Raw genomic sequence first — 23,109 nt, 5'->3', positions numbered from 1 at the left:
AATTCCAACCGAAAGATTTCTCTAGTCCTCTTCCTGCCCTCAGCTTGATAAGGTTTGGCAGAGTTGAGAAGTTCATCTTCACTCAATAAAAGTTCTTATTCTAGTTGACTCATTGCGGATTGAAAGATGCGCTCCGAAAAACTGAGGAGGTTCTAGGGTGTGGAGGGTTTTATAGGTACTATTGTTTTATTCTTTGAATAGCGGATTGGATCATGTGACCGGAAGATATATCTCACATCAGAACGTAACAAACTGTGCAAGCACAGTGACCTCGATGCTGAGAGGATGCAAAGTAGAACATAATTGATGTCCACAGTAGCATTCTATCGTCTAGAATTTTAGCTTTGCGTTTCTACTCTATTGCTTGCAAGAACATTAGCACTTAATGCTTTTTAAAATCTTTTTCATCATTTTCCATTCTACTTTAACTACTATGCATTTACGTTTCCAAACATTTTCAGCATAAAAAATCTTCGGACAAAGATTTTTTTGTACGAAATTTTATTTGTGCGAAAATCATTGCTCTTTTATGTGCGAAAGTTTGTCACGTCGAGAATATTTTTATAAACTACGCGTGCGTAATGTTAATTGGTTTAAGTATATGTATCTGTTTCTAAGGTAACGGTATCATGGCGGACGCTGTCGAGGAATTCTAACTTCCCAGGTTTTGAAGGCCGTTGGGGGCAAGAGAGAACCAGAGGCCACAGATAGAAAAATACATACCCAAACAATAATAGGTGACCATAATAAAATTCCATGAAACAAATCAAGTGAAGAAATTGCAACGGAAAGCAAAACAAATTTCAATGGCTTTTGTTATAGGAAGCAATTTCCCTTTCGTCAGCAGTTTTATGAAGGTTATGGAGGATGTTTATGAAGGTTAAATATTAGGGCGAAATGCGTTAAGGCCAACACTCGAGGGCAGCAAGAAGGACTATCTTAGTTAAATTTATGGAATCTCCTGTCCATGTTGAAAGTTCTATACAAAGTGAAACTGCCGTTGATAGTGGAGATTTCAATCGAGATCGTTTGGCTGAAGACGTTGAAAATTTAGGCCGTCAAGCTTCTTCAAACTTACCCTTCAGAGAGGTTGGTGTCGACGTTGAATTTAAATCTGCAGAGCCAAAAGAAGCTTCTCACACATCTACAGGTCGTGTCAGTACTTTTGAGGTGAACGAAAGTGAAGCATCTAGATCTAGAGCAGAAATGGGCTTTAGTGACTCAAAAGGCTTTTTTCTTTGCTTCGGCCTAGTATTAATGAGCATTGGGGCGTTGCTAACAGTTATCCTCGTTCCATTAAGCTTTTCTGACTTGGAATACTACGAGGTGAGATTCTTCGTTTATTTCATAAATCTTATGACTTACAAAGTCATATTTTAAATTGTGACAATAAAGGTGAGCCAAATGATATTCGTTAGATAGGAGGGGCCCATATCTATCATCATGTCAACATTTAGAAGACTTTCTCATGTTTCCAGAATTAATTAATTGTCGTTTTTTATCGCTTCTGGTTTAATTTGTTGTTAAAAGAGAAAACCAAAGTTGTTGATTATAACTATCTACCATTGCTTTGCATTTACTTGGATTGTTGCAAACCAAAACTACTTTTGTTCAAATTTTTTGGTGAGACATTTTCATAACTCTTAATAATGTTTGTCAGTGTATTTGTGTAGCCTAAAGTTACTGTGTCCAGTGCTTGGACTAATGTCATGTGCAAGAGGAATTTTGTAGTTGTATACTATGGTCCTTCAATCCAAAGACAAATTGGATGCCAGATATCAAGAATTGTCAATTATGCCAATATTTTGTTCCTTTTTTGTACCCTTTTTGGTATAAAAGTATTGTTTCTGGTAGAAAAAAGAAATTGGGACAATTAAGTTAAATATTTCATTTGATTTTTAAAGTTAATCAGAGGGATCTTTTATCAAACAGATGGGGTTTGTGAAAAAGAAATCAACAGGAACAGTAGACAGGAGCAAAGTTTACACGGGTGGACGCCACTTTATTGGAGTTGATGCAACTTTCAAGAAGTTCCCAGCAGAGGCTCATCTGGAGTCCTTTAAGAAAATAGAGTTTTTCAACACAGAAAAACTGCAAGTGACCATGTCAATATCTTTGCAATATTTCCTAATGCCTGAGGAACTGAAAAGCCTGCATGATGCGTATAACTTAGGCTACAGACCAGTTATTCATAACACTATTTCTGCTGCCATTAAAGATGAGGCTGCAAAGTATTCTGTTAATGAATACCGTAAAGAGCGACAGAAAGTTTCTGATGCACTTTTCAAGGCTGCAAAAATTGCTATTGGAGGATCATGCTGCTACAACAACTGTCAAAAGTATATATGCCTGCCAGGTTGTTTGCAAAGCAACTGTACAAAGGGTCTGTATTCATATCTAAAGTATTTTCAGATGGAGGAAGTAGATATAACAGATGATCAGCAGAAAAAGTTCCTTCAAACTGTTATCGAACGGGAAAAGAGAGATACAGAAGACTTCAAGCAACAAGAGAAAGTTAGTTTCTGTTTGTTTTATGTTTAGGGTTTAATCAATTTTGAAAGATTGTCAAAACTTGAGTATTGTATTTTACAGTTGTAGCTAAGCTGCTTTCCAATTATCTGCAAGAACTAACAGAGCCTTCAACATTATTCTTTTTATAGACCAACAGTTAGGCTTTTTAATTATCAGCCAACTTAACATAAGTAAGGTCCCTATTTATAAAGGTTGAAAGTTGATGCTGACTATCTAGTAGGAGAAGCACTGCAATGAGGAGGAAGCGGTAGCTGGGTGCAGAGGGCTATAGCCCCAAAACACTAAGTTGTTAGAAAGTTTTGGACATTTCTAAGGGTTTTCAGGAGCCCTTTACATGAGACCCAAAATGAACTCATACCAGTATGTAAATTCTTTATAGAATATGTTTATTATTACTAAAAACCCAACATGAACTTGTAGAAGCCGAGACTCAAATGCCATGTAATAGATCAGACCAGCACCTGATGAAAAACGTGTGACGGCATGAGTTTCACTTTGGGTCTCATCATATAAAGGGTCTCTTAAGAAACTTTTAGCCTGAGAACCCCTGCCCCACCTTAAGTTCCCTCCCATTGTGACTCAGAAAAAACTTAGTTCTACTTATTCATTGCATCCAATCTGGTCCGGGAAGGTAGGATCTTCAAAGGAAATCATAAAATGATAACATAGACTCTGATTTCACCATAAAGTTTGCATACACTAAAAATAGTGCTAATTATCTAGGATGGATGTTGTATTGTTGCACAGTAGATTGCAATTTATCTTTTTTTTAAACAATGTTTTTATCACTTGCTAGGTTTCCCTCATTATTAGTGATTTTTTTATAATTCTTAGATTGAAAGAAAGAAGACGGAGCAGAAGAAAATAGAAATCCAGAATGCTGCTTTGGAAGTAAAACAAAATGCTGCCGCAAAGTCTTCGTTAATCAAAGCTCAAGCTGATGCTAGTGCCAAAGCTTTGGTTGAGAATGCTAGAAACTCTGGCTTGCAGCAAATTTTCGAGGCTGTTAATATCACAGCAGAAACACACAAGAAATCCCTGGATTACATTCGCACTATGCTGAATCACAAATCTGCAAATGTGTATGTTGGTTTCACAACCATGGTGGCAAAAGAAGGTACTTGAGCTGGTTTAGGTGTCTTTGCCATGATACAGTTTTTGAAAAGTTTGTAAAAAGACTTTTTATTTTTGGCATAATAAGGTTTTCGAGACTAAAGACTTTTAAGTCACCATTTGATATTTTATTCATGGACCTAACAGTCAATTGACAGATACTATATGTCATCGGCTATCTGTCAATCTACTATTAGCCAATCAAGAAACCTCAGGGCTGGCCATTTGAGGGGAGTCATAGCTCTTGCTCCCCTCCAGGCTCTCCTCAAATGCTGGAGGGGAGCTACAGATTGCTCTCCTAAATTGTTCTAAAAAGCAAATTTGCTCTCCTTGAAATAAACTTTTCCTTTGTTTCTATTCTTATAGCTCACCTGAATACTACTAGGAGAGCTGTTTACTGCTCCCCTGTTAAAAGTCTTACGGCCAGGCCTGAAACCTGTAGTGGTATTGTGCTTACTGATTGGCTAGTTTTGATTGACAGATTGTTTATTCTACTATGGTATTTGTTGATTGCCTCTAATATTAATTTTTTTCAAAACACACAAGTATTTGTTTAGTCAATGGAGCTACATTAATTGTGAGTATTTCCTAAAGTTTTGTCACAATTTAAAAATTGTACATTCAAATATTTATTTGTTTATGCAGTTTTACACTGTATTGGTTCAATTTTTAGATTTTTGAGGGGCATTTGTTAGAAGAAACTGGTTAATATTGTTTTTTACTAAAAAGCCAAATTAGTATACATAATGTGTCTGGTCAACATCAAGAGAAGTGCTTTCATTGAAAAACAATATAAGAATACGTTAATTTCAACAGCCGTCTATAATTTTTGGTGATATACCCACTCAACTTTTTATAAAAAATCAACTTATGGAGACGGAACTTTAAAGAATGTTAGGATAGAAATACTGGGTTTGAAGATGACACCCAAACCAAATTTCAGATTAACACCTGTTTGAACTGAAATCTATTAGCAGGCTCTGTAAAGATTCAGAATAATCTTCTAGATACTAAGCAATTTGTTAATTGAGTTATCTATTGCTACATACATGCACATGAAAATATTTATTCATCATGTACAGTAAATGCAAAATATTTCTAGCACCTTTAATCAATTATGTAAGTTGTGTCATTTTGGCAGCATGAAATATTTATGACTTTTTATAAATAATCATTTTAGCATATTCTAAAAACACAATAGCTTAGCACAGCAGTTTATCTTTTTCTCTCTTACTGTCTGTCAACTGGACAAAAACAAGCCATTGTTTGAACATACCTTCTCTTTTGCTGAAAATATATATTTCAGTGTGGAAGTTACAAAGGATTTGAGAAAATTGTATCAATATTCATATTGACTGCCAAAACTATTATTGCAACGCTAGAATCGATATTTAAGCTGTTGAAGAAATACTTTGCTTAATCATAAAATTAAAAATTGATTTTCGACTAATAGCCTCTTGGAACTCAAGAGTTACTTGAATTGATGCTATTTCGATATTTATCAGAAAAAGAGCCCATTATACAGAAACAAACAAAAAAAACAAGCCAGGGGCGGCGTCAGCCCTAAAATTGTGGGCTGGAAAATGAGGGGGTAGATAAAGGGGTCTGGGTAAGAAACCGGTGCAACACCGTGCGAGAAATCGCGCTCGTTATTGATAACCAAGTTTGACATATTTTGAAACCCTCGATAGAAGAGTTAAATTCCATAGGCCAAGGTTTACACACATAAGAGCTAATAACATAAAATTTAATTTCAGAGTGGTATTTTTTATTTAGCAATGGTTCTATTACGATCCGTCGGAGTAATTCTTTTATTGCATCTCGTAAAACTCCTAGCTTCAGTTATCTTGAACAATTAGTCGATTAGCGCTGACTTTGTTAAATCAAAAATCATATAATTGTCAATATCCTCGAAACATGTTTCCTCCAAAATATTTTTAGGTTTATTTGTAGCAAAGTGGACTCGAGCGCGTTTTAGATTATGTTCTGAATTTTATTATGAATTATTTGAAGAGGACTTTGGTTATTTGTGAATTTGGTTACATTAAATCCCCCTTTCGTAGCCGAAAATGAAATATATGAGACTAACTGCTAACATAGTCCTATTATTTTATCTTCCTGTTGCTGATTGATTTTCCTTTCATTTCTTGTAAAGTAAACACTTTTTTGAGGACCAGGTAATTTTACCGGACTCCAGGCAATATTCTAAGAAACTTTCATCACTGCACAAATGCGTAAATTTGTTGCTTTTTAGCAACAAACTAATACCCTAAATCTAAGGGTAGATTCACATCACTAAGACCATCTATATACCTATTTCCCTTCTTGAATAGCTTTAAAATTTGACCCTCCTATTTTCTCAAAATTTATTAGCTATAAGAAAGGACCATCTAATAATAGAGGGATGGGTGGTTGTACACTATGGGCTTCAGTACTGATGAGAGATACAGCGTAGCTGAGTAGCTGAAGTTCACTTTAATGAATATAAAATAGACCGACTTATGTTCATTACGTTAAAAATGATTGCGACAACTTGTTATTGTGTATTAAATATATGATGTGATAAATGTGTTTCATGATTTGTTGAAACATACCAGCGAAAGTAGACACAAGCAAAAGAAAATATAAAATATATGTTAATTTAAAGTTATGTCGAGTTTCGCAGAAATAGCGTAAAGAAATCACGAGTGTATATCTGACAACATAATAAAACTCAATTATAATTGCGAACACAACTTCAGCAAGCGAGACACTCGAAACTCATTACACGCAGGGTTGCCACTGTATGAAAGCCAGATATACCTACAGCGCATGCGTTTTCTCCCTACTTTCCCCCTACGCATTTTCCCTCAATTATCCCTACAAACCCCTACAATTTCGGAATTATACCCACGAAAACAACCCACATAATGACAAAAAAACTCAATCCGCTTTGCAACCTGTCTATTTTAATAAAGTTGTTATAACTTTAGAATGATACAATATAATAATATGATGCAAGTAGCAGTTTAAAAAATATGAACCAAAGAAAAGGCAATCAATCTACCCAATTAACACAACAAAAAGGGAAAGTTGCTTCAGGTAAATAGTCAGTCAAACTGTTCAATGTTCTCAACGTCTTCCCGGTCATTATTATTGTATCTTTCCATATATGATCCTCTGGCACTGGAATAGAGAGACGATAGCCTAGCACTAACTTCAAAACATCCAGGGAACCCTTCACCAACTCGGATTACGGCCTCAATCGTGCGGACTGCCAATCTGTTCCTCAATTTTGTTTTGTTACAATTTATTTTGGAGAATGCGTTGGATCAACTTTGAATGCGAGATGCATACCATGGACGGGGAATTTCATTGATTTCAATGTTTTTTGTGCAAATAAAAATTTACCCAAACAAATTCTTTAATCTTGATTATACCTACAACTTTAGCGTTTATACCTACATTTTGCATTTTATCCCGTAGGTTTATCCTACAACCTACAAAAGGCAAAAAATCCCTACTGTAGGTAGAAATCCCTACGAGTGATGATGTATAACCGCTTTTGCGGAACAGGAAGCGGATGTAGATACGAATCAATATAACAAAAGATAATTATTGTTCAACGATATATATATATTACAGATATCCAGATGAAAAATCGATTGGAACTGTTTGTAACTGAACGGAATGTTCCTTTGTGAAACTTTTAGCGAGAAACCAATTTCTTGGTGAATTTCGAGAATCTGTGCCAGTAAGAATGATATAAGAAATGTCCGTGCATCCATTGCTTAGGATTTTGTCTTACGGGAGGTTGCAGATCACAAGAAAAAATCAAAGATTGTAATCTACATCTATGCAAAGGTCAACAGTTATCCTCAGAAAAATATGTATATAACGATGGTAAAAATCACGAAGATATCATTAATGTTAAATCAAGAATTTTGACATCGAAGCCTCATTCAGCAGAATGCAAAAAAATTGTCTCAGTACACAACAGATCTAAAACTAGTTCAAGAAGCCGTCTTATGATACGCAAGATAGTAAGCCAATACCTAGGTATATATCAACATCAAATAGTTTTTATAAGTTTATCAACAATATTTTTATTAAACAAATTGCATCTTTCGTTTAGTTGGTGGTTGTTTTATACATTTTGATCACTAAGAATTTTTTATCAAAATTTCATCACTGCACAAAGTCATTCAGATTCATTGCTGCACATTTCCTTTTCATCGCTGCACAAATTGGTCACCACTGCAACTTAGAATATTGCCTGCGGGACTTTATGTTGTTATTTTTTGGATAAAATCGAGGCTCCATTGCTAAAAATGAGCAATTCCTACGTCTTTTGCATTTTGTTAATTAATCTTGATTTGTAATGTTTGGATTTTTATACACATTAGATTATTATCTCGTTTTCATGTTACTTGAAAATGAAATACTTTCCCAAAGTCTGCCAACTCGCTACCCGCACTGCGGCATTGTTTTCTGGCAATTGTTTTGCAACAGATGCCATTATCAGCATCACAGCAGACTACTTCCGTTTACTCCGGGGACACACTCGAATGGGTGTGTCCACCAGTTCGCTGATAGTAGAAGGATCTGCCAAGTTTCAAGTTCAAGGCAGGCGAAGCCACAAAGGGATCAACATTTGCTGAGCGAAAAACCATAAATTGTTCATTTTCCAGAACCTTGTGAAGAAATAATTGATATCAAATGAGATCAAGAATCAACTAAGAACGAATGTCTGATGAACCCGTAGAAAGTTTGGACTGGAAGAGATCCACAGACTCTGCAGACAAAATTTCTGGCCTAGAAACAACAGCCATTGACGTTGAAGCTGAAGCAGAGAGCAAAGAGAAAGAGGAATCACCTGAAGAAGCTGCTCGCACTTCACTTAGGGGCGGTACCTTCGAAGTAGACGGAAGGCGATCTTCCACATCAGCTATGGGCTTAGATAATGGTTCACATGGCTTTCTACTTTGCTGCGGCCTTGTCGTGATTAGCATTGCAGCTCTTCTCACCGTTATCCTTGTTCCCCTTAGCTTTTCCGATTTGGAATACTACGAGGTGAGGTTCTGACACTGCCAATTGATTTTATGCATCACTTGTATTGAAATTTGTAAATTCTAATCTACTCAGGACAGGCCAATCTAACTTCCCGTTTATTGACGCAGGAAAGTCCATATGTGGGAATGATGCTGGTCCAGTGAAAAATTTGACCGAAATAGGGCGGGAGGGGTCGGTGGCCAGTCTGGAAAGTGTGCACGAAAGGGTGGTATAGAGGAGGGGTTTATGTCCACATTAATTCTTCTAAAAAGTGATATAAATGCATAGGTAGGGGCAGGTCATATTTGTTTGCCTGTTCCCAGGTATGTATGTACCATTTTTGGCAACCTGTGGTTTGTGATTGGAGATGTCATACAAAAAAGCAGGCCCCCTTATGGTTATTTTCTCAGGGCCCTTTTCTAGAAGCCACAATGCCCCTGATCCAAGGAGCTTGTCTGACCTGTGACCAGCAAACCCTAAACAATCTGCATGTCTTGGAAAGTTCACTATTCTATTATATCTCTGGTCAACTGCATAGGATTGAATAATTTTCTAATGGAAACTATTAAATAATTTTCCAATGTTAGATAAAAAGAGAAAAAACTATGTTATTATATATTTATTACATATCTTAAATTGTATATCATAATTTTATATTTTTTTTATAAAAAATCAGTCATAAAAACACATTTGTTTTCTTTTTGCATTCACTAGATATAAGTATTGTTTTTCAATCAATGAACCTTGTGAATTACCAAAGAAGTAAAACCAATTTTTTAATTGAAAGACATTGATTTTATGACAGATGGGGTTTGTGAAAAAGAAATCAACAGGAACAGTAGACAGGAGCAAAGTTTACACGGGTGGACGCCACTTTATTGGAGTTGATGGAACTTTCAAGAAATTTCCAGCAGATGCCCATCTTGAGTCATTTAGCAAAGTTGAGTTTTTCAACATGGAAAAACTGCAAGTGACCATGACATTTTCTTTGCAATATTTCCTAATGCCTGAAGAACTGAAAAGCCTGCATGATGCTTATAACTTAGGCTACAGACCAGTCATCCGTAACACAGTAGCATCTGCAATTAAAGATGAAGCTTCAAAGTTTTCTGTTAATGAATACCGCAAAGAACGACAAAAAGTTTCTGATGCACTTTTCAAAGCTGCAAAGATTGCTATTGGAGGATCATGCTGCTACAGCAACTGTCAAAAGTATATATGCCTGCCAGATTGTTTGCAAAGCAACTGTACAAAAGGTCTGTATTCATATCTAAAGTATTTTCAGATGGAGGAAGTAGATATAACAGATGATCAGCAGAAAAAGTTCCTTCAAACTGTTATCGAACGGGAAAAGAGAGATACAGAAGACTTCAAGCAACAGGAAAAGGTTTGATTTTTCATTTTCTAATTTTTCATTTTAATTGTTAAGTGTAAACATGAAATTGGGCCTTGTTATTTAATGTTCATATGTGAATGACACAACACTGTAAACGATAAAAGTATTATAAGGAATGACTTATGCATACCATTAAAGTTTGATCATGCATACTATGCTACTTTCCTATATGCATCTTCAATTTCATGAAACCAAAACAAACAAATTTTATACAAAGAGAATAAAGATTGACATTGCTAAAATCATTAAGTGCTCCACAAGGTTTAGGGGTATGAGTTTGCATCTGAAGCTGGAAGGGTTTTAGACAAGGGGAAAGCTTTGTTTAAGGGTCTATAGCATTATATATTGTCTTGCTTATGTAGTTATTATGGTTCATGGATCACTAATGTCATAAAAATTGAAGCCAAAATGTTATCACTTGCTAGGTTTCCCTAATTATTAATGATTTTTTATATTCCTTAGATTGAAAGAAAAAAAACTGACCAAAAGAAAGTAAAAATTGAAAATGATGCTTTGGAAGTAAAACAAAATGCTGCCGCAAAGTCTTCGTTAATCAAAGCTCAAGCTGATGCTAGTGCCAAAGCTCTGGTTGAGAATGCTAGAAACTCTGGCTTGCAGCAAATTTTCAAGGCTGTTAATATCACAGCAGAAACACACAAGAAATCTCTGGATTACATTCGCACTATGCTGAATCACAAATCTGCAAATGTGTATGTTGGTTTTACAACCATGGTGGCAAAAGAAGGTACTTAAACTGGTTTAGATGTCTTTGCAGTTGAGGGGTTGTTTTGTTAAGTTCATGCTGAAGAGCTAAAGAATAGAAAAGACTCAAAGCTAAAATAAAAATAATGTAATATACTAATCAAGAACTTTTGAATGCTGCCTTTTCCAACTCAGAATCTTCAAATTGAAAAAATTGTGAATAGGAACTATCCATACTAAATGGTGGTTCTCTTAATTTCATGATATTTCGGTATGCATTATATTATCAAATTTTCTATGCTGCCTTATCTTATTTCTAATATTTGTATTTAAAACTGCTTTTCATTGGGAGTGCTATTTTGTCTTCATTCCTTGATAGCCAACAAAACCATGTCTTATAGGTTTTGCCATTTGAAGATATATACTGTCTTTTTTCAAATAGTCAAAAAAGAAAATATGTTCCAACATAAATCAAATCCACTACTATGTAATAATGTAGATTCTAAGAACCAAACAGAACCAGAAACAAGGTACAGTAAAATCTCTATAAAGCGGACACCATTCGTTCCAAAAAAGTGTCCACTATACGTAAGTTAGGAAACCTAAAGTACGCTGGAGGAACCTGGGAATGGGATGGGAACAACAAAGAGTGATTTATAGTGAGCATTAAATACAATTTATTCTTTTGTTTGAGCTTGTCCTGCCTACATGGACATTTAGGATCCAATAATCAAAAATGAAATGCATGTGGTTTATGAAGGAAATATGACATGTGATGGAAATAAAGATAAAAATCAAGACTTTAAATTGATTAATTATGATTTAGTATCATATGTCAAAAATTGATTTATTAGCTGTCCGGTTTAGATTTATCTGCTTTAGAAGGAGTCCTTTGTAAGTGTTTCACATTTCATTTCTCGATTTACTGTCCGTCTTATTTTGATTTCCGCTCTTTAAGCAAAATTAAATATGTGGCTAATATTGAAACTATGGAAATCTTCCCTATAATGAGCCACAGATGAACCAACCTAGGAAAAAGGATCAATTGAACCAAACCAAGCTAAAGAGGAAATAGTTATGCAGTTTTCTTCAACCAATATAGACCTCTGACAGAGTCAACAGGCCGAATAAATTTACAAGTTATAAAACCTTGTTACTTATGAAACAAATGTTTACTTTACTGAGTACGGTCTAGCGTGAAATAAAAGACGAAAAGGTTTATATATAGATTATAGAATAGATGCCTCCAGGTAGATTAATAGTTTATAAGTAGGTATATATATAAACAAATAACACATAAAACATATATAAACCTTTTTTACATAAAACATATATATATATAACATATATATATATAAAACATAATTTGATTATTCGTTGACAAGCAATGATTAGATGCTTTAACAGCCCGTGGACTTGTAGCGCTTACGAATTTATGGGGTGATATTGAACGTGCAAGGATACAGGGAGGTAAATATATCAAGCCCACAGAAAAATTTATACATGGCTCAAAATGAAATTCCGACCGAAAATAAATCAGGTTAAAGTTTATTTCCAATAAAATCTAGAGCTGTTCGCTGATACACCCAAAAGTTCTCGCTTCATATTAAGACGATACCTGCATACATGTAATTAAAATGGGTTTAAACCCTTGCTTTGAATGCATCTCATTCTATAAGCTTAACACTACATTCCACTTGAAATCATTTATTTACGGGCCAATTGGTTACCAGAGTTGAAAAAAAGCAAGCGGCCGGTCTCATTTGATACAACTTCCTGCTGGTTTCCTCGGTCTAAAATTGATTTGAAGATTTCAAAATAATAAGGTTATACATCAATTACGTAATTTACACGTATTCAGAGCGATCTTTTCAGAGAGTAGATACGAAGATCGATTTCAAAGGACCACTAGGTTCTAGATCCGAACACTTTTAACACGTGTAAATTCTTGCATTTTTTCCTTAAAATATCATACAAATCGACTAGGGATGGAATGAAGCTGGGCTGAAGCTATCGAAAACGAAGAGTTTTTTAACCAATTTTTAACTCTGGACAGTTGCAAACATGACTGGCTCCGTTGTCATGTGATACCCTACGTATTTCCTTCCCTTCCAATAAGAGTTGAAAATCCAACATAAAACATCCCTGTTTTGTGATTGAGCAATGTTCTCAAATAATCAAGTGACTTTTTGTTAGTCTCGTTGGTGATGTTCAGCGTTGTGTAAATCAGCTGTAGACCAGAATTCCGCACGTTTTCTTTGATCGCTTTGATGCCTGTGCAGCGGCTTTGATGTAGGCAGACTGTGCGCTGGCTTTTTGTGCTACTTCGTTGGCCTCGTTTGAGATTTTTGTCTTCAACTGCTCTGTCACCTTTCTCTCCATCTAGAAAATAAAATTAACATTGGGGAAAAGACGAGAAAAATAGAAGAACGGTAGAACTGTTAATGCCTTTGAAGTTTCAACACTCAACAATAAAAGCTCCTTTCGAGTGTCAATTAGAAAGACGTGCAGCTTGGTTTGAACCAGTCAAAGCAAAAACATATGAATTAATGTCGGCATTGTTGTTTTATTTAAGAAACAGCCATTATAACAGCACGATACTTGGATTCTAGAAAATAGGGAGTATTTTTGGCTGGAGAAAGGGAGATATAAGTAAGAAACACCCAGGCTGTACTCGATTTCTATGTTCCTTTAATGAAATGTCTTCTCTTTTAGAAGCAAGAAGCAATACCTTTTCTTGTTGCTTGTACTGCTCTGTTTGCAACTTCTCTTGTTCCAGCACGTTTCTCAGGTAACGGTCTTCTTGGTCTTTTGTTATTTTTACAACTTCGAGCTGGAAGTTCCTGAGAGAATGATTATTTAGAAATGTACTTTTGCTAAGGCAATGGGTTGGGAACTCCCCTTGGTACAATCACGTCCCTAAAAGAAAATTAGCTTTTTTCCGGAATGATATAGAATTTCTTCTCAAAAATAGTTGAATTTACCCCTATGCTTACCGTCTGATATGACACCTATGACAATTACAATAGTTTTGAACAACCCTGGACCCAAGAGCCGGAAAAGCGGAGGCTTTTCAGCTTTGCCACAACTCCGCTTTGATTTCCATTTCTGCATCCGCGATTTTATGGCTAGGGTATCCAGGGTAGTTTTGAACATACCTCACTCGATCAAAACAATTTTGACGGCTATCTCAAGCCTTTTTTGCTTGGTTTGAATTCAACTCTTAGGATTTCGATGAAATTCTTGGTAAGAAGGCTAAGATCCAGATATAAACCCGACCAAAAACTGAATCTGAAATACATAATACAACATCACTATATCCGTTAAAGTCTCAGCTTAGTTCCATTACCCGTCATCGGCTAGTGGCATGTTTTAGAACTTTATTTGTAAATAGTCTAATCACTCGTAATATGCTATTGAAGCTTACTTTACTATGCAGAACATTCCCTTCTCTGCCATATTGCATGTTTCGTACTTTTTGCATCCAGGAACAGCAGCGAATGTTCCGTTGTACTTCGGGCAGCACGTTCCTTGCAACGTCCTTTTCACAGATCCGTATAACTCTGCCTCTACTTTGCTTCTTTGTAGACGGTACTCTTGAACTGTAAACACTGGGGCAGCGTTTTTCACCGCTTCTAAGGCTATCTTATCAACAATAGGTTTGTAGCCAAGATCATAGGCATCGTGAAGGTGTTTCAGCTCGTCCTTGTTCAGCTCATACAGAATGACACCAGAAATAAATACCTTCAATACAAATAAGGTCTATAGAGTTAACACTTCAAAAGTTCAATGGAATTTAGTTTTATCTGCTCCTACTTTAGATATTAAGCCAGAATTGCTTGTTAAACTTCACAAAACTTCTTTGTGGAAATTGGACAATCTTTAGGGTTCGTTTGATATAAGTGAGAACTTTTTAAACGAGATAATATAGACCTCTTAAATTGGTAGGCAGCGTTTAGTCTTTGTCATTGTTAGGACTTATTTTACTAGGAAAGCACGAGAAAAAGCGCGCGATAATTTCAAAATTGTTTGGTATCAAAATAGGGTGTGAAAAATGCCCTCATTAACCGTGCTGATGTTGCGTAAAGCTGGGGGAGCTTAAGGGTCAGCCTCTTTGATATTTTTAAATAGTTCCAAAGTCCAGGTTAGGAATAAAGGATACGACACATATTCCTGCAGCTGGTTATAAAAATACAAAGAATTTATGTTCGCTCATGTACAACTTACCTCCAGTTTTTCTGCATTAAAAACACTCAGGTTGAAGTCCAAGATCTGCATATTCTTTGGAAATTTCTTGAATAGCTTGCCGATCCCAATGTAATGGCGGCCACCCAAATATACCTTGCTTCTGTCAATTTTTCCCGTGAACCGGTCTTTCACAAATCCCATCTTAAATTGAAAACATTGCTTATGTCACCCTTCTTTCCTCAAGAAATATAATCAGAATAAACAAAATCAAGCATAATAAGATACTATTCTACTCTACGAGTAACAAGTCAAAAATAATTCTTTCATTTAATCTCTATGATATAAGAGAAAATTATTTAAAACACATCTATTCAAATTGGCATAGATATAGCCGCAAAGGGAAAAGCTACTTCCCGATTGTTTTGGCTTGGTTTTTGCTCTGAATTTATAAACCAAGCCAAACCAACCATTTATTATAATTTTGTGAATTATTTTGTGACTTCAAAAAAGATTATGGTGACATTCTTTCTAAGCCCCCCACCCCCCCCCCTCCCAAAATCAATGTATCATGAAAAAATAAAGAATACATATTAAACACCATGGATACTGTCGACCGTAGCTGTTACAAACAGTGTTTCATTCACGTTTCCATGTGTAGTTTCCATACATATCATAGAATAGTTAGATATGGCTTGCTATGTCCTCATTTTGAAAGCGGACAGGTCACCATATTGTTGAACTTACCTCGTAATATTCAAGATCTGAATACACGGAACAGATCAGAGCAACACAAACAGCAACAGCAACAACAATAACAAGAATGATACCAATTTTCTGCTTTCCAGTTACGGCCATTATCGTTGATTTACGATTTTGCGTTCGTAGGAATCCAAAAGGAGATATTTTCATGAACCTCGCTTACTTACGCCCCTATTACAAGTAACAGATGCTTGATAAGCAACAAACTGCTTCTTTACGGATGAACGTTTTCCTGGCTTTTTTTAAACGACAGTGCTGCGCCGGCTTTTTGTTGTTATGTTCCTTTTTTATTGTTGCCTGGCATCTATGACACTCTGAAAAAGTGCTGCGCCTTTTTGCCGCGGTGGCGTAGTTACTAATAATTTTTTGTTAAAGTTACAAAGTCTAATAGAATGCGGGAAGTTGTTTGTGGAAAGGAGTTGCACAACAGAAAACTTCCTTAACGATATCTTGAAGTAAGAGTATTGAATTTACTTTGATATAGAAAACCTTTTATATAGAAGCAATGTCTTGAGTGCTGAAAATTGAGTGCTTAAACAATAAACGAAGGGGACCATCATGGGTACCAGTAGACAATAGGAGTAATGACAATGGCTTATCAATACTGACAAAAGACTTGGGTTGTCGTTTAACAAAAGGACAAGAAAAGAAAGTGTCAAGTCTCTCTTTTTTTCAAATCAACATAGCATGACAAAAGCATTCGGAACATTGAAAAAACAAAAGTTTTTGCTCATTAAAGACACGAATAATTGTTGCGATGTTTTGGGAAATCTGCTCAGATAAAATTACAAGTTCGCGAAACAATGCAATTCCTTTCCATTGATTTGTGTTCTTTTTACGTCGCTTGAAAATATATCATATCCAATGGTTGCCTATTCCTATTTCGTATTGAAACGTTAGTTGCGTACATATACACTACATCCCTTCATTGTATTTATATACTGGCCAATGGGCTCGGCGGGCTCAGTCAGTTGGTCAAACGTATATTGAGTTTCGAAAAACTCTGAGAAACGGTGGTCTGGAAGCTAGAGTTCTGGGACATAGAATCTTGAAAATAGGGTTGCTTTTTTTACTCAGTTAGAGGAACCACTAAGAGGCTAAGAATTTACAGATATGATGGTGCAGATAATTTTTTAGGTAAATCAATGGCCATTGAAGTACAAACAATTTTGCAGTAGCATCTGGTCTTCTCCATTGTTATAGTCCTAGATAAGAAATTTAAGTCAATTTGACACAACTTTCCATTTCTTTATAAAAACATCGAACACGATGTTGTGAAGTAAGAAATTTGTTGCAGTTATAGTTTTAAAGCTGTCTGGTTTTATCAATATACATCAGGACCAGTAGGGATTGTTGTTAAAATCAAAATTAGTGAATTCTGTTCTTTGATATGCTTTCCGACATAAGTTTAAAAAATAGAATGGTTCGTGCATAAACTGGTTTCAAAAATACCTGCTCAAGCTTGAGTATTCCCAGTGAAAAGGGATGTTGGCAAAGTCAGAGAAAAGGGTACATGTTACGCAACCCATAATCAGAGGTAGGGTCCAGTTTCTACTTTCAGGAACACACCTGATATACATTGGACCAACTGACTGAGCCCGCCTGCCAATGGGCTACCAGAGTTGAAAAAAAGCACTTGGCAAGTTTCATATGAAAAGTTCTGCTGGTTGCCTTGCTCTAAATAAGAAGCTAGCTACATGGGTTTCAATAATGGGAAGAATTCTAAGGAAAAATGTTTGTAGCTGGAAATGTCAATTATCAAAGTAATTAATTCGTAAGTATCAGGAGTATGAATTCTTATCAGAGATCGCGTATCTAACAGGCTTAACTATATGGAATTATGATAATAAATAATATGGGCATTTTTACAGCACCATCTATTCCCAGGGCTCATGGGCGCTTAACAACATAAATATTGACATAAAATTACATTTCAAAGTATACTTTACACGTGATGATCTGGCAAAAACATAAAATTGATCATAGGTGCTTAACAAAATAACTATCAGCATAAATTAAACTTCAGAATATAATATACATGCTTGATTAATACTATATTAGATATCTAGGAGCCAATGCCCAACTATCTTTTAAGAGAGTAGTAGGAGGACAGACTTTACACTGTCTCAGATCCGAACACGTTTTACAAGTGTAAATTCCCGCATTTTCCGTAAAATCATTTCATGCACAACGATATACAATTTAAATCGGCTAGGGATGGAAGTTTTCTGAAGCTGGAATGAAGCAAACGCCAACGAACAAACGCCAATCTTTAACTCTGGCCAGCTGCAAACATGTCTGGCTCCGTTGTCATGTGATATCCTACGTATTTCCTTCCCTTCCAATAAGAGTTGAAAATCCAACATAAAACATCCCTGTTTTGTGATTGAGCAATGTTCTCAAATAATCAAGTGACTTTTTGTTAGTCTCGTTGGTGATGTTCAGCGTTGTGTAAATCAGCTGTAGACCAGAATTCCGCGCGTTTTCTTTGGTCGCTTTGGCAGATGCTTGTGCAGCGGCTTTGATGTAGGCAGACTCTGCACTGGCTTTTTGTGCTACTTCGTTGGCCTCGTTTGAGATTTTTGTCTTCAACTGCTCTGTCACCTTTCTCTCCATCTAGAAGATAAAATTAACATTGGGGAAAAGACGAGAAAAATAAATGAACGGTAGAACTGTCAATGCCTTTGAAGTTTCAACACTCAACAATAAAAGCTCCTTTCGAGTGACAAAGATTTGGAGTTAAAGAGACGTTCAGCTTGGTGTGAAGCATTCAAAACAAAGAACATCTGATTTAATGTGAGCATATTGATTTTGTCTAAGAAACAGCCATTATAAGAACACGATACTTAGATTCGAGAAAATAGAGAGTATTTTTGGCTGAAGAAAGGAAGATAAAAGTAAGAAACACCCAGGCTGAACTCGATTTCGATGTTCTTTTAATAAAATGTATTTTCTTTTAAATACAATACCTTTTCTTGTTGATCATACTGCTCTGTTTGCAACTTCTCTTGTTCCAGCACGTTTTTCAGGTAACGGTCTTCTTGGTCTTTTGTTATTTTTACAACTTCGAGCTGGAAGTTCCTGAGAGAAATATCAATTTTTTGTACGTGTTTATGTTGAAATATGTAGCTATGCAGATTTGCAATTGCAATGAGCTGGTATATCATATTCTGGAAAGGAAGTATGGCTTTTGCTTCCAGCAAAACATCCCTTGTGCCAGTGACTTCTCATAAAATTAATGATTTTTTATCAGTATGATAAAGATTTTCTGCATACGAAGAATGGAATAATCAAGTATACTAACTTTTTGATATAAAACATTTCACGAATATGACAGTTTTAAACATGCCTACATCGAGAAAAAGACAAAAGAAGCCCATCTGAAGCTTTTTTTGATTGGAAAGAATTCAGCTCTTACAATTTGAATAAAAATGACAGGTTAGGAAAAGACCCAGACCTCAATCCGACCGAAAACTGAATCTGAAATACAGTTATATTTCTAATACAAGCACACTGATCCATTCAAGTTTCAGCTTAGTTCCATCAACCGTCACCGGATAGTGACATGTTTTAGAATTTTACGTGTATAAAGTCTAAATCACTTGTAATATGCTATTGAAGCTTACTTGACTATGCAGAACAATCCCTTGTCTGCCACAGTGCATGTTTCGTACTTTTTGCATCCAGGGACAGCAGCGAACGTTCCGTTGTACTTCGGGCAGCACGTTCCTTGTAGTGTCCTTTTGACAGATCCGTATAACTCTGCCTCTACTTTGCTTCTTTGTAGACGGTACTCTAGAACTGTAAACACTGGGGCAGCGTTTATCACCGCTTCTAAGGCTATCTTATCAACAATAGGTTTGTAGCTAAGATCATAGGCATCGTGAAGGTGTTTCAGCTCGTCCTTGTTCAGCTCATACAGAATGACACCAGAAATAAATACCTTCAATACAAGTAAGGTCGATAGAGTTAACACATAAGAAGTTTCGGGTATCAAAAGAGGTTATAAAAAGAATTGGCCTTAACAACTCGGTTAATATTTCTCACATTAACTTAGATGTGGTGTAGAGCTGAGAGAGATATGCCCCCTTATTGCACCGATATTGCACCAGGGAGATATGCCCCCTTAAATTTTATGAAAATGCCCTATTCCAAAAAGTAACCTTTTTTTTAAAATATTTCGGACGTCCCTAGTGTGAAATAAAGGATGAATACCTTTAACCGCAGCAGGTTGCTCAAAAAGCCAAGCATCTATGGTCGTTAACGCATACACACTTTTTTATAATAATACCTAATTTTATGCCGAGCCTCAGTAAAATTTTCGATTCTGAGCCTAAGATTATTCTTAAATTAGCCTTGCCCAACACAAGGTGTAAATTCGCCCTAATTACTCACAGAAATCGCGGAAATTACTCACGGAATTCTCAGAAATTACTCACAGAGCAGCTGAGTGTATTTTAAAACACACACACACATACATATAGCGACAAAGTGACAGTTGTTTTGCTTTGGGAGAAATTCAGATTTAAGAAAATTTTTAGACTTGATGAAGGTTGAGCCTGGCATTATTCTAAAGTTATTCTTAAATTTTAGCAATTTTGAGCCTCAATATTCTTATAGACTTTAATCTTATAAAAAAGTGTGTAGCTTACCTCCAGTTTTTCTGCATTAAAAACACTCAGGTTGAAGTCCAAGATCTGTATGTTCTTTGGAAACTTCTTAAAGAGTTTGCTGATTCCAATGTTATGGCGGCCACCCAAATATACCTTGCTTCTGTCAACTTTTCCTGTGAACAGGTCCTTCACAAATCCCATCTAAAGTTGAAAATATTGCTTATCCCTCCTCAAGAAACATAATGAAAATAAAATACAATAAAAAATTATTAGATTCTCTCCCACTCCTCCCTCGAGTGGTGGCGTCAAAAGGCATTTTGTATTTTGAACTATAAAATATGAAAGAACACTATAGAAATTAAATCTGTGAAAAGCTGGCTTAGATAAAGCGGCTATAAGACAGAATACTTTCCTACATTTATGAAACAGGCGAAACCAACTCTTTGGTAAATTGTATCTCTTTCGCTTGCCGTACACTTTTTCATTTTATACGAAATTTGGATCAGCACCAAGTACTAAAAGTTTCTCAATTTGGCATCGAAATTTTGGCGTTATACTGCTAAAACTCTGCAAACAATCTTTTGGTGGTACAAAACTTGTAAATGGCTTTGAAAAAAGCAAACATTTAGTAAACTAAAGCTTTTCGTCTGACACTCTTCAGAGTTTAAAACGTCAGAACATAGATCGAAAACTCTACGCTAAGAAATATAGATACCCAGTTGTGGATCGAAATAGGCCAATCAGAAACACGAGCACATGACTGTAAAGGTTGACCAATCAGTGCCGCTTGCCTATTAGAATGTTACCAATGCTAAAACTCTCTCAGTTGGTTTCTTATCTTTGGGACCTTAAACTGTCTTATTGTTGTGAAGTTGGGCATTTTTGAAGAAAGATAAACGCAGATCGTTTCGAAAGAAAACCATGCAGATCAAATTCCAAAGTATGCTATTTTTCCAAAGAAATATCAACAGAATAAAAAATCTTTTGGTTTTTTTTAAAAATGGAAATTTTACAATTTCTAGGTGCCACTCCATCAAAGTATCATGAAATAATGAAACAGAACAATTTGAAAACTCTGGTGATTTCGCCAGGGATACAGTCGACCGTATCTATTACATAATTTATGTTCATTACGTTTTCTTATATAGTTTCCATAGATATGGTATTTTCGCAGCTAGGTAGAACAGGTAGAAATAGCTTTCCATTAAAGAAGTAAGTGATTTAACAACAAAAGTGCCAAAAGCTACATTTGAAAGCGGGCAATTCTTCAAACTTACCTCGTAATATTCAAGGTCTGAATACACGGAACGGATCAAAACAACACTAACAACAACAACAACAACGACAAGAATGAAACCAGTTTTCTGCTTTCCAGTTGCGGGCATAATTGTTGATGTACGAGTTGGCGTTCGTAGGAATCCAAAAGGAAATATTTTCATGAACTTTGCTTGCTAATGCCTGTATTACAAGTGACCTGTTCTTGACAGGCAGGAAACTGCTTCTTTACACAAAATCTATTTCTTGATTCTTGTTAACGTTTGAAAGTGCTGCACCAGCTTTTTGTTGCTATGTTTCTTTTTCATTTGTTGCCAGGCATCTATAAAACACTCTGAAAAGGCGCTGCGCCTTTTTGTCGTGGAGGCGCACTTACTTATAAATTTTTTATTCAAATGAATTTTTTAATAATAACAAAGTGGATTAAAATCCGGGAGGTTGCCTTAAGAACAGAGTAAGCTACGCGTATTTTTATAAGAAACTAAGGTATGGTGCTGGTAGGCAGTTTTCTAAATTTCTGACCATTTTGCTATCAAAAGTTTCTTACATGTTTCTCAAATTTCATAGATAATAAATTTTTTAAACATCCTTCCAAGGTAAAGTAAATAGTTCACTCACACCCAGAGATAAACTAATGTAATGTGCTAATTCGAAGAACGATAAACGATGATGTGTTGAAGGGGCTTCCAGGGATGTCGATGTCTCCCCAAGATCTTCATCATGTGCACAATGCCTGTGCATTTACAAGGCTGCCTTTGTCTGAAATACATTGTCACAGTCAACGCAGAAATTTGTCTTCAATGTGGCTGGGTCTTTTGGCTCTATTGCTATCCATTTGCCACGATGATATATGTTCTTGGTGAAGCCCAAGGAAAGCAGAGATTTCTGCTTCCTCTCCATCATGCTTTTGGCCAAAGAACATACATGTTCAAATTCGAGGTTGACAGGATAGAAAGCCTGTTGAATTATACTGCGAAGGTCCGAAGGAACGATTTTCAATTCTGAAATAGAGCCCTAACGAAGTGGTCAAGGAATTTTGTTTTCCTAGAATGACTAACTTTGTCCAGATCTGTAAACAGGGGGGGGGGGGGGTGGCTAAACAGTTAAGCTCATCGAACTTCATCAGTGTCAAGTTGAAGTCAAAACAAATTTTTAAACGGAAACTTCTTGAGTGTGCAATTTACTGAGAATGAATGCAAACTGCATGTCAAGTGTAGTGTTCAATGTCAAGATTGTTTCCAGTGTCAACTCGGAAAATTAAAACTGCAGATTATAAAAGTTTCTTTGCTTTTTTTGATAGGGTTGTTTCTTAACTTTCGAAAAATTGAGCCTATCGTTTCTTATAACCTGTTTCTTATAAAAAATGCGTGTATTCTTGCATAACCTATTTCTTGTTTATAAATTTCCTTAACTATTATGTCCCCCGGGGTTTTATTCTATGAACGAACCTGCTGACAAATCAGTTTTTGCATCTTCGCTGACCTAATCGAAATTGTTATA

At 35.8% G+C, this 23,109-nt stretch overlaps 4 protein-coding genes across 4 annotated transcripts; 2 read left to right on the top strand and 2 right to left on the bottom strand.

Moving 5' to 3' along the window:
- The first annotated feature begins 612 nt into the window (after positions 1-612).
- On the top strand, positions 613-4,858 carry LOC135681727 (uncharacterized). Its single transcript, XM_065196323.2, has 3 exons — positions 613-1,326; positions 1,933-2,514; positions 3,367-4,858. The coding sequence occupies exons 1-3, from the start codon at positions 952-954 to the stop codon at positions 3,655-3,657; spliced, it is 1,248 nt and encodes a 415-aa protein (XP_065052395.2). The 5' UTR covers positions 613-951; the 3' UTR covers positions 3,658-4,858.
- A 3,203-nt stretch (positions 4,859-8,061) lies between these two features.
- Positions 8,062-11,117, top strand: LOC135681176 (uncharacterized). The gene is made up of 3 exons (XM_065195501.2): positions 8,062-8,697; positions 9,482-10,063; positions 10,535-11,117. Exons 1-3 carry the CDS (start codon positions 8,371-8,373, stop codon positions 10,823-10,825), a joined length of 1,200 nt encoding a protein of 399 aa, XP_065051573.2. The 5' UTR covers positions 8,062-8,370; the 3' UTR covers positions 10,826-11,117.
- A 1,742-nt stretch (positions 11,118-12,859) lies between these two features.
- On the bottom strand, positions 12,860-16,044 carry LOC135681177 (uncharacterized). Its single transcript, XM_065195502.2, has 5 exons — positions 15,707-16,044; positions 15,002-15,163; positions 14,202-14,518; positions 13,506-13,617; positions 12,860-13,156 (listed from the first exon to the last, which is right to left on the bottom strand). The coding sequence occupies exons 1-5, from the start codon at positions 15,869-15,871 to the stop codon at positions 13,001-13,003; spliced, it is 912 nt and encodes a 303-aa protein (XP_065051574.2). The 5' UTR covers positions 15,872-16,044; the 3' UTR covers positions 12,860-13,000.
- Positions 16,045-16,385: 341 nt separating this feature from the next.
- Positions 16,386-22,653, bottom strand: LOC135681178 (uncharacterized). Its single transcript, XM_065195503.2, has 5 exons — positions 21,612-22,653; positions 20,374-20,535; positions 19,348-19,664; positions 18,691-18,802; positions 16,386-18,337 (listed from the first exon to the last, which is right to left on the bottom strand). The coding sequence occupies exons 1-5, from the start codon at positions 21,771-21,773 to the stop codon at positions 18,044-18,046; spliced, it is 1,047 nt and encodes a 348-aa protein (XP_065051575.2). The 5' UTR covers positions 21,774-22,653; the 3' UTR covers positions 16,386-18,043.
- Between the last annotated feature and the right edge of the window lie 456 nt (positions 22,654-23,109).

Source organism: Rhopilema esculentum, chromosome 12 (assembly GCF_057945365.1).
Source record: "Rhopilema esculentum isolate cy_ngs chromosome 12, ASM5794536v1, whole genome shotgun sequence".
In the NCBI taxonomy this organism is placed as follows: domain Eukaryota; kingdom Metazoa; phylum Cnidaria; class Scyphozoa; order Rhizostomeae; family Rhizostomatidae; genus Rhopilema; species Rhopilema esculentum.
The sequence above is the reverse complement of the archived record's forward strand: the minus strand, read 5'-3'. Positions and strand labels throughout refer to the sequence as shown.

What these genes read in the sequence shown, in the direction of transcription:
- LOC135681727 (XM_065196323.2), top strand. Translation starts at nt 952, where the DNA reads ATGGAATCTCCTGTCCATGTTGAAAGTTCTATACAAAGTGAAACTGCC. An exon ending in CTGACTTGGAATACTACGAG is followed by an intron (nt 1,327 to 1,932) that starts GTGAGATTCTTC and finishes TTTATCAAACAG; the next exon opens with ATGGGGTTTGTGAAAAAGAA. An exon ending in ACTTCAAGCAACAAGAGAAA is followed by an intron (nt 2,515 to 3,366) that starts GTTAGTTTCTGT and finishes TATAATTCTTAG; the next exon opens with ATTGAAAGAAAGAAGACGGA.
- LOC135681177 (XM_065195502.2), bottom strand. Translation starts at nt 15,871, where the DNA reads ATGAAAATATCTCCTTTTGGATTCCTACGAACGCAAAATCGTAAATCA. An exon ending in CAGATCTTGAATATTACGAG is followed by an intron (nt 15,164 to 15,706) that starts GTAAGTTCAACA and finishes TTTCAATTTAAG; the next exon opens with ATGGGATTTGTGAAAGACCG. An exon ending in GGAATGTTCTGCATAGTAAA is followed by an intron (nt 13,618 to 14,201) that starts GTAAGCTTCAAT and finishes TCATTCTCTCAG; the next exon opens with GAACTTCCAGCTCGAAGTTG.
- LOC135681176 (XM_065195501.2), top strand. Translation starts at nt 8,371, where the DNA reads ATGTCTGATGAACCCGTAGAAAGTTTGGACTGGAAGAGATCCACAGAC. An exon ending in CCGATTTGGAATACTACGAG is followed by an intron (nt 8,698 to 9,481) that starts GTGAGGTTCTGA and finishes ATTTTATGACAG; the next exon opens with ATGGGGTTTGTGAAAAAGAA. An exon ending in ACTTCAAGCAACAGGAAAAG is followed by an intron (nt 10,064 to 10,534) that starts GTTTGATTTTTC and finishes TATATTCCTTAG; the next exon opens with ATTGAAAGAAAAAAAACTGA.
- LOC135681178 (XM_065195503.2), bottom strand. Translation starts at nt 21,773, where the DNA reads ATGAAAATATTTCCTTTTGGATTCCTACGAACGCCAACTCGTACATCA. An exon ending in TTAATGCAGAAAAACTGGAG is followed by an intron (nt 19,665 to 20,373) that starts GTAAGCTACACA and finishes CTTGTATTGAAG; the next exon opens with GTATTTATTTCTGGTGTCAT. An exon ending in GGATTGTTCTGCATAGTCAA is followed by an intron (nt 18,803 to 19,347) that starts GTAAGCTTCAAT and finishes TATTTCTCTCAG; the next exon opens with GAACTTCCAGCTCGAAGTTG.